The sequence below is a fragment of the Manacus candei genome, unplaced genomic scaffold (genome assembly GCF_025592945.1).
Source record: "Manacus candei isolate 608988 ecotype Guabito, Panama unplaced genomic scaffold, ASM2559294v1 h1tg000131l, whole genome shotgun sequence".
Lineage (NCBI taxonomy): Eukaryota > Metazoa > Chordata > Aves > Passeriformes > Pipridae > Manacus > Manacus candei.
The window spans coordinates 364,814-377,130 of NW_026138179.1; the positions used below are offsets into that span (position 1 = coordinate 364,814).

Genomic DNA, 12,317 nt, shown 5'->3' on the forward strand with positions numbered 1-12,317 from the left:
CCTTTCATACATCAAACAAAGCAGAAGCTCTGGCACAAAGATGAGCACATGTAGGGAATGTGCCAATTTCTGTCTGGGTTTTAAGCCCCAGGACACCACGCTCAAGGTTTTCCACAGCCTGTGGCAGAGCCTGCATGGATTTATGTTCTCAGCCCTGTCAATATGACTTCATTGCCTCCTAAAGGAAAAATGTGGCCAGAAATTCCATGGCCAAAGACACCACTCATTTATTTGTTTACAGGTGTCTATGGTGCCAGTGCAGTCCCTGCCAAGCTTCCCCAGAAGTGCCACTGAGTTACATACTAGTCAAAGACTACTTTAGTAGCTAAGGACAAAGCAGCACGAATACCAACGGACCTGACACAACACGAGCAGGGCAGTCTGTGGAGTAGGAAGGTATAAAAGCTGACCAGAGGATTCCTGTGCCATGCAGAGACAGGAAAGCACTCCTTGTAACAGCACTGTTACCTACTTCCCGTCCAGCCCACCTAGTGCTAAAAGAAGGAGGCAACGGGCAATTTTTTCCCAGGAGAGATTTGTTTGTAACAAAGGAAGTGGAAGACAGACAGCTCTGTAGTGTCCCTCAACAGCTATGACCAACAACCTCTTACTAATATTCACCAATAAACTTTTACTCCCAGAGGCTTTGGAGAAAAGTCAGGATAAAAAACCATACCAATTTTTCTGAGTGTAGATATTCTGCCCCCAATAAAAGATTCAAACCCTGCCCTGCAATCACAGCAGTGACAAGTGGAAAGCTGCTAAGCACCCTGACTGTCCCGTAGGACTAGTAAAGGTGACACCACACTACTCCCTCAAAGGTTTCTTTCTTGTTAAAAACACAGGCCACGAAAAGTGAGGATGTAGATGGCTATCCTGTGCAGTCACCAGAGTCAGTCTAAAGCACACGACCTGTTTTGTGCTGATCTGTTTGCAGAGGCCATGTAATTCTCAAGCAGTGTTTTTGTTTCCAAAACAAATGCTACACGCTCTTCTTTGACTTGGGAAAGTAGAGAAAAGTCCCCCCCAATGCAAACAGCCAAACAGTGCTGGCGAGGCTCACCAGTGCACGCGTGTGAGCAGGGAAGGAAACAGAGAGCCCTTCCAGCTTTCCAAAGGGTTATTGCAAACAGCAGGGAGGGAGAAGGGATTTTACACGTTAGGAAAAACACCGTGATGGTGCTCGTACAACAAAAGGCCCTGGGCTGCAGTGTCTGTTCAGCACTCTCTGATACTGAACGTTACACAGTGAGGCAGAGCCCCTGGTCACAGGGTGCCCATCACACAGTGTGCTGGCTGCAGCACAGGTCAGTGTGCCCAGGGCTGCACAGACCACTGCTGAGCCCCCTTCATGATTTCTGGCCTAAGCGACTTCGCTGTGCATCATCCAAAGCCTACGGCAAAGCCAAGGCCATCCCTGCATCCCAGTCCCCAGAGAGCCAGAGATATCCTATGTGCCAGCTGCTTCCTCGGCCGCCCCGCAACGGGAAACCTGCGGGTCACAGATGAAGAGGCAGGGGAGCTGCATCCCAGCCACGGCTCAGGGAACAGCACGGCCACGCTGGAAAATGACTCTTGCAGTGTTCCCCCAAGAAAGTTTAATAATCTCATCTTTCACACGCTTACGCCTCTGCTGGGTTCTCGCAGAGCTGCCCTGTGCAAGCCGTGCTGGCAGGGACGCAGGAGCCAGGAAGGTTATCCTGCCTCTAGCAGCCGGGAAGGGGGGTGGGGGGAGATGGAGCCGGCTGAATTCCCACAGGCTTTGCATTATGAAAGCTGTGAGCTGCAATCAGCCAGCCTTTGCGGGTTCACTTTAACCCCCTCCTTGCTGCCAAACCAGCATCTGAGCCCAGCTCCGAGCAGCCTGCACATACTGCTGGCACACAGGGTGCACACACATGCTCAGCCTCAAGGCAAAACAGGCAAGCATCTAAAAACCAGCCATTTGCTTTCTGTTGGTATTTTCCAAAAGGTACAAGTTTCCTCTGTGCTTACATTCATGGGTGTTTTACCCAGGCCTGCTGCTCTGAAGCCTGCAGCTTAAAGGGGAAAAAAAAAAAAGTGTTACAATCCAACCCTGCACATGCCCAGGACTTGTTACTTCAAGAAATGCCATCATTGTTCTCCAGCCGGGCAGTCAGGCGATGAACAGGCGTCATTATTGTCCACTGGCTGCCTGGAGGCTTAGAGCAACAGCACTGAAGTATGAGCTCCCAAAAGGGTATCAAAGCTGCTGCACAAGGTCAGACCAAACTCATATATATCCACTATTATTTGCTGATAATCGTAGAATCCTAGAATGATGTGGGTTGGAAGGGATCTTATAAGGATCATCTTGTTTCAACTCCCCTTCCACGGGCAGGGACACCTTCCACTAACCCAGGTTGCTCCAAGCCCTGTCCAACCTGGCCCTGGACACTTCCAGGGATGGGGCAGCCACAGCTTCTCTGGGCAACCTGTGCCAGGGCCTCCCCACCCTCACAGGGAAGAATCAATAGTAGATGCTATAAGAAGAAAGGACACAAAATGTATCTTCCTCTGGGATTCCCAGATAAAAAAGAGTGCTTTCCAACAGAAACATCAAATAAATCCGTTCCCTCCACTCCTGCCTCAGCGGGTACAAGAGCATCTCACACATGTCCTTGCACACCCGGAGGGACATCTGCTGCCAACACATCCCCAGTTATCTGCCTCTGCAGAGGGTCCCACCGTACAGCCACTGCCCCAAGGACCCCTCGTGTGCTCTGAAAAGCGCTGCAGCAAAGGCTCCAGGGCAAAGACAACTGGGCTGTAACCCAACACATTAGTGAGGCTTTGAAACTCCTTGGATAGGGAAACAAAGTACTCGGTGGCTTGGCAGACTGGATTAGAGCACCCCGGAGAGCTTGAGACAGACTGGAGCTTGTTTAAGGTGCCTTTCAGCTCAGACCATGCACCAGTTCACCTGAGGAATAAGTAGAGGGAGTGCAAGAAATGGGGGGCTCTGCCACCTCCACACCAGGACAGCAACAGCTGAAGTGAACTCCAGCCATCCTAACCATCCTCACACCAGAGGAAATCCCCACAGCCAGGGCAGACACTTGCTCAGCCTCTCTCAGGCTTTTTCTGGAAGCAAACAAAAGAGCAATGGCAGAGACTGCTGCCAACTGAAGAGGCTGGAGCTCTGAAAAGAGACCAAGCACCCATTTAAGAGTTAGGAGTCACACCAACATCTCCTTTCAGGCAGGAAGGGAGAAAGCTGGCATTTTAGTTGGTAACTAACCTTAATTGCTTGACTTCACATCTTGATAGCAATCCAGCCAGCCTGGGCATGCCTGTTTTCTACACACAGTCCTGCATGAGGCCAACAACATAGCGTGCAGATCAAAGTTCTGGCTAACAAACGTGCTGGAAAATATTGGTGTGCAGATTTTCCGTGAATGAGGCCACTAGTATGAGGTTTTCCATGAATGAAGCCACTACTATGTGAAAAGCCTGGGGCAACAGGACTGCCTGAGAGCAGAGAGCATCGCTCTGCTCTGACTGCCACTCCAGCCTTACTTAGCTGGTTCATATTTTATGAAGAATGATTCAGCTGAACTTGTTCCTTGACATGAGAAAAAAGGAGGAACATGAGTGTGGGAAAGCAAGAGGATGTAACACAAGCATCTGGTATGGGGGAGACACTCAAGGGACATGGTACAGCTCAGTTAATATGCAAGGAAGCACTATAAAAGCAAAATAAAACAGGAGTGGAAACAAATCTTGGTAGACACACCCCCAGGGCACGGCACAGCTGGGAACAGGAGCTCAGCATTCACCTTCAATCCCAGGCTTTATCCATAAAGCAAGGCTGCCCTTCTCACCTCTCACTCCAACCAGACCAAGTCCCACATGGGAAGGTACAGGGGTTTCTCTTCGCCACTTTGCAAGGGGTATGGAATAAAAATACAGCTGGCTTCATTCCCCATTAGCAGTTAATTTCCTCAATCATTTTCACAGAGGGAGAAAGAGAAATGCTCATGATCCAAGAGATGAAAGCAAATTAAAATAAGCCTCATAAAACCTGTACTACCCTAAGGGAAAACTGCCCCACAACTTTCATTGGGGAATTATCAAAGGCCCCCGACTGGTGGGGGGTTGTTTGTATTTTATAAGACAGATGCTTTGGAGATGTAAGTCCTCAAATAGCTGAGATTCCATTCTGCTGAACCTCCAAGGAGACTAGAAAAAGAAACAGCTGATCCCAGTTAGTCCAGCCCAGGGATCCAGCTCAGCCACATGAAGACACAGGACTGGAGTAAGGCACAGAGCTGTACAGGCACTGCTAAACTTCTTCCCAGTAAGATGCCATCCCCAAGGAAAAGCAGCCACAGGCGTGTGAGCACGGCCACAGCACAGAACGGGGCCAGAAATTCTCATTCATTTCTGCTGCAAAACAGAGGTGGGGGTAGAAGGCATTGACTCATCTGGCCTGAGAACAAGAAAGGACTGCTCCTGAGAGACTAGTTTAAAACAAGGATGTTCAGTGCACGTTTTGCTTTGAGTCTGGGAGAGTGAGTATGAAACTTCCCACACTCAGAGCTCTGTTTCTTATGGAAAAGGTTTAACGTAAAATCAAGAGCAAGAACTGTTCAGAAAAGAGGCAAAGACCCAAAATGGCTGAGCTCTCTCACCCACAGCCAAACTCCAACACTGAACCAGAGATCATTTTCCCTGACAACAAACCTCCCCTTCCTCACACATACAAACATCTTTCCACACTCAACCCCATGGGGTAATTTATTTTGGTTCCCCTAGCAAATAAAACCAAGATACTCCAAAAACTCACCCAGTCTCTTTACCACATTGACTCAAGGAGTGGATACCTGTAAACCAGTAGACAGACACTAACAATGAATAATTAAAACAAAAATAATAACAACAAAGGATCTAAGACCTGAAGAGAAATTATTCACTTGGAACAGCTACTGCCACATTTAATCTTTCACAACTGAAGTGCATGAATAGGAAATAAGTAAAACTAGCTCTAGGGCACAGGAATATTGCCCCTAGCTGGTTCATCTTGTTCACAGAAAAATATGTCATGTGCTACTACATCCAAGCGTTTGGCTACAGTGCAGGGGGCTGGATCTCTCCATCTGGGAGAACAGCACTCTCTGGAGCACAGTAAGGGAAGAGCAGGAGAAAGATGAGAAGCCTTGAATTCACTAGGAAGAACAGAGCTATTCAAGTGCTTAAGTGACAGTTGAAAAAAAACCCACTTCCAGCTCCCCCAAAGGTCTTGATTACTGCTTTATTTGCATCCTTGCTCAGCCTGTACAAGAAAAACATGCAAGAGTTGTAGCTAAATAACTGCAGTTGATGCCGAGTTGAAATTGGACTCAATTTCTGCTTTCTGAAGAGAAAAAGCCCGTGGGATTGCTGTGAAATGAAATTGCTCCTTGGAGGCATGTGAGTGCTGCAGCACTTGCTCTGGATCATCTGAGGATTCCAGGAGCTGAGACCCTGTGCCTGCCTCACCAGTGACCAGATCTGGTCATGACAGCAAAGGGATCCAATTAGATCCAGCCAACTCACACAGAAAGAATATCTTTTGCAAGATAAAGCTTTGGGTGCAAAGTAGCTCCTAAGAGAAGCCAGGCTGGAGAGGAAGGCTAGCTTAGAAACTACAGTTAAGAGGATGCTGCAGACATATTCCAGGTTCTGCCACAATCCCTATCCTCCCACAAAGAATGCCATCATACGTCCTCCTGCACATTGAAGGTCAGAGAGAAGACATGAACACGTCTTGCTGCTGGAGTCCCTCTACTCCAACATTAACAGCAGAGTAAAGCAAAGGCCTGAAGCTTTTCACACCATTTAATGGTCAGTCCATGTGAACTGCTCTACTGTATGCTCGGGGAGGAAGGCGTCCATGATGAACAGGCTAGAATTTATCTGGTTTTCTTTGTTCAGGGCAACTTTGTATGTTTGGGTCAGAGCTTTCCTGCAGTGCCTCTTCCTGCTGGGTCTTGTACCAAGGTCCAAACGCTTGCAGACCCAACTCAGCCCCAGGGTCAGCAAGCACAGCAGCTCCTGAACTCCGTGGGAGCGGTGCTGCCTGCTTCAAAGGCAAATTGTACCCTGTGTTTATACCAGCCTACAAGGCATGAAAAGGCCTAGGAGGTCACACATCCACCACTGTAATTTCAGGCAGGATCAAACAGAAAAGCAACAGCTGGGCTGAGTGAGCAAGTCCATGTTTAATTACAAATGGTTTCGGTAATAAGCAACAGCAAGAACAAAGCTGGTGAAAAACCTCTTTTTCTTCCTGGCTCCTGTTCAGGCCGTGTAGAAACAGCTGCCTAGAGGAGAATCTCAAATAAGATCCACCAAGTACATCTTTTTCATTTTCAGGACTGCTACAGCAGCACTGTTCCCTTTGGAACACCGCTGTGCCCTGACAAGCGCCCGGGACTGACGGGCACGTCGCAGCCGCTCCCACCGAAGGGCTCCGGTCGGAGCAGGGCTCTCCCGGCCCCTGCTCAACCCCCCGTTGTGTCTCACAAGTACATGCACACAGTCATTTTGCAATAAGCCTCTTGGAGGATTTCATTTGCTTTAACAGCCTTTGAATATGAAATGCTGGTTGCAAAATGGGATTACTAGTGCAGAGGATGAGGGACTCAGCTCACGGGTCCTGCCTGGCCCGGGGAGGGGACAGAAAGCAGCTCTGGGAGCACCAGGAATGCCCACCAAGCTGACTGATCCCTCCATCAGGTTTACAGCCAGGAGCTACTCCTGCTGTCCCCAAAAGGCCCTACAGCAGTGGTTAAGGATAGGAAATGAGCCCTAAAACACAAACAGGCAAGAAGGCTTAGCTGGGTGGGTGGAGGGCTTTTTTTGAATGCTGGGAGCCTTCCACCCATTTATTGGGACAGCAAATGAGAAGGAATCAGTGGGTTTCCTTATCACATCTGATACCCCTGATGGCATCAGTGAGAGCCAAACACAACCCAAGAACACAACAGAAACAACTGGAACAGAGTATCACAACCCCAAACCTCTGCAGTAAACCAATACCCACTGCCCACAGAACATTGCCTAGCTGGGTGTCACGGGGGGACACGATGGAATAATGTGAAGGCTGGGAAACCATCACATCCCTGGGAACCAAGGGCTTCTGACCTTTCTAGCAAAGCCTGCTGAGAGAACTGGGTGGGTTGTTTTGTACTCCTGGCTTTAATTACAGCCAAGTGTTTAAGTTATTCTCCTCCAACCACCCCCATGTCCCTCACAAGCACAAATTTAGCTTTTTATAGCACATCCGGTATGGATGTTAAACACATTCAGGAAATGCACTTTCAGCCCCAAACATCCCCTCCCCTGGACCAGTAAGGCTGTAAGGGTTTGTGACACAGAGATGTGGAGCCGGATGTTTGGTTTTGTGACCGTTACTTCCCTGGATTACTTCTGTCTGTTTAGAGAAGGGAAATTAAATAAATGCAAGGTAGGCTGGCTGCATCCAGAAATAATGCATGCTGCCTGCAAGGTGAAGAAAGAAAAGCCAGATGGAGAGGCCCCTCTTAGCTGCTCGAATTCCCTGCACACAGGGCAAGGCTTTTTTTTTAAATAGCTGACAAAGCTCCTGGGGGCTGACAATGGCTCACAGCACAGTGGGTGTCCACAGGCACAGTGAGGATCCCAAAATCACACAGTTTTCACTGCCTTACAGCGATACTGCCCCAGACTGGGGCTCTCCTGTAATGCACAAGGGAGAAATGCACCCTCTCCCACAAAACTTCTATTTTAAGTAGCCAAAGGGCACTTGCAAAGAACTGTCAAGCTATGCCAGGCTGTCAGTCCCCAAGCACTGCTCTGGCATGCCACAGAGGCTTGTGGCTCTTTGCTCCAGGGCAGCAGGGCCTGGATAATAGCTTGGCTCAAGTCTAAAACCTGACCTTTGTAATTTTCTTAACATAAGGGGCTTGCCTCTGGCTTTAAGGAACACCGCAAGCCTGCTAGTAATTTTCTCACCTGAAAATACCCTGGCTGCCTTCCCAGCTGGAAGCACCCTCCTAAGCCCAAAGCAAGCATGTTTGCTGGCAGTCTCAGGGATCAGTCTCAGATACTATCCCAAGGTAGCAAACTCCCTGGAGTGCTCTCAGACCACAGGGCACACACTATCAAGAATCAAGAATGCTGGGCTGTTCCACACATTGACCAAAATACCTCTGTGCTGTATCAGGGTTTGCTGCTCTGAAGAAAGGCAAGATATACAAGCCCAGGGGATTTTTCCCCTCCCTTCCCCATGGCCAGGTCACCTCATGTTCTGGGTAAGCAACTATCAGCAGGGCATCACACATCAGCAAGCTGAACAATGACCTAATTAAGCTGCTTCCAAAATAATCACACTAGATGAAAGTTAAAGGACTCCTTGAACTTGTTATTTCTTATATTGATTTTTACTCCTGTTTTTTCCATATTTGATGTGGATTCTTCAGTTATCTGCAGCATTAACTCAAACTGGGCTCTGGCTATTGCTCCTGAGCAATCCAAGCTCCAGCACAAGCAGCCATGCCCCTTGGTAATGGCCAGGCTGTGCAGGCCCACTGGCCACCCAGCTCCCCCCCAGGCCTTTAAGACACAGGAGGAAACATGGATCTCAGCAGAGCAGGAAGGTGAACAGCCCATGGAGCTTTCCCTGTGGGCTGCCAAACCTGCCTGCACTTGGAGCAGCAGAGCATTTGCTGGGGAAACTGGAAGGCAGGTTTGAAGACATGGGACCACCAGCATTGTGCACAGCAAGAAGCTGCCTCAGCTTCAGCTGCCACCCGAACCACCTCTGGCCACCAAAACTGAACAAAGAATGCCAGCCCAACCCACAGCAAGTCTTCCAGCACAAAACCCTGCACACAGCACTTAGGTTACAATTAATGAGCTCTGCAGGGACAAACCCCTGTGCAGTGTGAACAACAGCATGAAGACTATGTTCATCTATGCCTTCATTCAGCTCAGGGAACAGCAGCTGTCAAGGGTCACGCACACACACACTGTGCTTTCACTACCCTGAGCTATGCAACTATAAGCTATGCAACACTTAGCTGGAAAAATGAGTGACAATCCAGCTGCAGCAACTGAATAACTATCTCGAGGAAAGGCAGCCTTAACTCACACTGCAGAATTGCTCTACAGCAGATGGGAAGGACAATGTATTTATTTGATGGGTATTGTTTCTATGTGACCAAATCATAGGCAGCTTAAGTCTGCAAACAACTGACTTAAATAAAAATCACCACTGGAACACAGAAACCTCTCCTCTATTCCTAAGAAGTGGGTGATCTCCCAAGCTCATCAAGAACCAGAGTGGCACGTCAGATGCACAGGGGGCCCAACCTCTTTGTATCTGTGGCAAGCATTATGATAATCTCAGAATTAGGTGTTAGAGCTTGAACAGAAAGTGACAAATCCACAACAAAATCATATTAGAGAACATCAAAGAGGCAAAACCATCTCACATTTAAATGCTCACCTAAAGTTTGTAAGAAGCCACAGCCCAGTCTGTCATGGCTTTTTATAGTCCTGAGAAGCACCTCTCAAAGGAACTGCAGGCAATCCCAGGCATGTTCCTTGGCTACCTGCACTTTCATCAGGCTGCTCAAGACATTTGAACCACTGTTTCCTTACTGGGATGAATGACTTATGAGGATTGAGAAATGTGAGCCTGAACGCATGAAGTGAGTCACTGGAACTCATGGGTTGCTTCCCCCACCTCCTTCCCAAATCATCACACCTTCCAGGCCTAGTCTTGCTCCCACTGAAACTCTGCAGGAAACAAACACCCACTGAATACTGCAGAGCCTGTATTATTGGCTCGAGTGCCATCTTTCTCACTGAGGCTCTACACCTGGGCAAGGAAACCACACACTCACCCGGAGACTGTCGGGAGGGAAGCTGGAGCTGCTGACTGCAGTTTCTCTTGCTGCTTCAGAAAAGATTTAGCTTCTTTTGAGTTTGAGTCCACTTCTTTAGTCACTCTGTTGGAGGAAAAGAGACAAAGCAGAGGGTAAGGAAGAGTTGTACTCAACAGCAAAACCACAGATCCAGCAAGGAAACACAGAAAACAGGTATGAGAGTCTCCACAGCCCCTGCACAGAGATCACCTCCATCAGTTGCAAGCTGAAGAACATGCATCTTTTTAAGATTTCATTCCAGTGACAAACCCCTTATATTCATGGCAGAAAAAAGGAAAAGAGGAGCTAATTAGAGCTGGGGGAGGAGGGGACTTTTTTTCTTCCAACAACAGGAATTCTTATTCATTCAAGCAGGCCTTTCTCACTAGCAGCTACTAAATGCTCTCCTCAGGTCACTGGGGGCAATTCCAGGCTCTTAATTGGGCTCTTGATTTCCTCAGTTGTTGGTCAGTGAGGCAGCTCTTCAGCCACCCACGTCTCACAGCCCACGGCACACAGCCTTGGCAACATCTGCAACCCAAACCCGAGCACAGAAACTGGCTCCAGGCACGGGGAACGGGAGAGAAGGCTCTGACAAGGCAGAACGCAGAAATTCACTCTCATTTTCTAGTTAATTTTTGTTTGAGGCCCTGAGGGTGCAAAATATTGAACTTCAAAAAATTATAAGTCAATATGGCATCTACAGCGGGGAATGAATTTCAAACATGAGAATCTCTAGAAAGCCACTCAATGATTAATTGTTAGAAAACCCCAGCTACTTTAGCCCCCTCATTTACCATGACCTGCCTCCAGCAGCACACTTTTCACGCTCTCAGTAGCTCTTAATGAAACGCCTCAACTTGCCAAGCTAACAATTCTGCTCCCTTGGACCACAAGCCTGTGAGTCTCTCCAGAGCCCTGTGGGCACAAAGGCAGCCTGACCCACAGCTCAGTGAGCCCAAAGATGTGATCCTCCATCCCACTCCCTGGCAGCCTGGGCCTCTGGCTGCATCTGCTCCTGCAAGGGTGGGGAGGCTCATCCCTGGTCTAGAGTAAATGCAGAGGAGAGGCTGAAAGCCTCACTCACTGGTCATGGGATCTGCTCTGGTTACAAGCCAGGCTTAATCACTGCTTGCCTCCTACCCACCAACCTGACCCTGCAACTCCCATATAAGAACTGGCTGATGGACATGGAGAAACCCAGTGAGGTGCAGCCCCAAATGGGTTACTGCTGGGTTGGCATCAAGGAAAGCAACACAGAGTTATTTGTTAAACCTGGAGGCACTGACGTCCTGAAATCAAACCTGCACACAACTAGTACAACCATGTCTCCATCCTGACAGTGAATCAATATCTGAAACTTTCTTCCTCCTTCTCCAGAGACTGCAAATACAGAGGAAAAGGTGCAAGAATAAACTCCTGTGCTGTACAACTCCTGCTCAGCCTTGTTCTGCCAGCACAGGAGGAGATTAACCCCGTTTGCCCCCACATTGTCACATGCCTTTCAAACCAGCAGCAGTCATGTGGATAGAGACAAATCCCACACTATGAATATTTAGAAGTGTTTGCTGATCAGATTGGTAAGCAGTGGGGTGGGAAAAGGGGAAAAGCGGTTCAGGAAGAAACAAAAGCCTTGCTACAGCATCATCACAATTTAGAACACCCCAAATACACCATGGAGCCACAGCCCTCTCAGCAACAGTGGTCCATCAGGCAGCAGTCATACAGCAGTCAAATCCATGGCCATGGATTTCCTCTGGTATGTAAGCTTGGTGTTTTCATGCAGCAATAAGGCAGGACTCCCCCCCCAACTATGAGGGCTGAGTTCAGATCAATACAATCACACAGTCTATTTATTTTCAAATGCAGCATCTGAACAGCCAGCTCTGTCCCCTGCTGAGAAAGGAGAAACCCCTCAGAATGCTGCTCAGGGAGGGGCTGGCACAGGCCTTCAATGACACACACTTCAGCCAGCCAGGGGCACAAGACAGGTTGCTACCTACGGTTTACTTGTGCTTCCATACTCTCATCCTCCACCACACCTCAGGGCCAGCAATGGTTGGGCACAGAGTAGGACACTTGGTTCAATTTTCTTTGCTCCCTTTGGCCTGCCAGTAGCTGCTCTAGGATACATTTTGGGGTTGTCTGCTGCAGAAATTCAGCTGCAAAGCTCAGTGCAACCTGTTCCATCAGGACTGCACAGCTGGGGACAGAGGAATGCGACAGAAATGTAATTAAAAGTGACCTTTCAAGGCAATTCCATCACAAGACCCACTGATTGCCTCATAAACTGAAACAAAAGCTGCTCTGAGGCAGGCTGTTGCTGGGCTGATGCCAGCAGCAAGTCCTGCCCCACTCCAACAGGAATGACGAAAGAGATTTAAAAGCTTTACAAGGTATTAA

The 12,317-nt window shown here is 48.5% G+C and overlaps 1 protein-coding gene across 1 annotated transcript in view; it reads right to left on the reverse strand.

The window, feature by feature from the left end:
• The window catches only part of CFDP1 (craniofacial development protein 1), a 58,059-nt gene that overhangs the window by 33,436 nt on the left and 12,306 nt on the right, over positions 1-12,317 (reverse strand). The window contains exon 5 of the mRNA XM_051771248.1: positions 9,894-9,998. Coding sequence (XP_051627208.1) covers positions 9,894-9,998 — 105 coding nt within the window. The remainder of the gene's footprint in view (positions 1-9,893; positions 9,999-12,317) is intronic.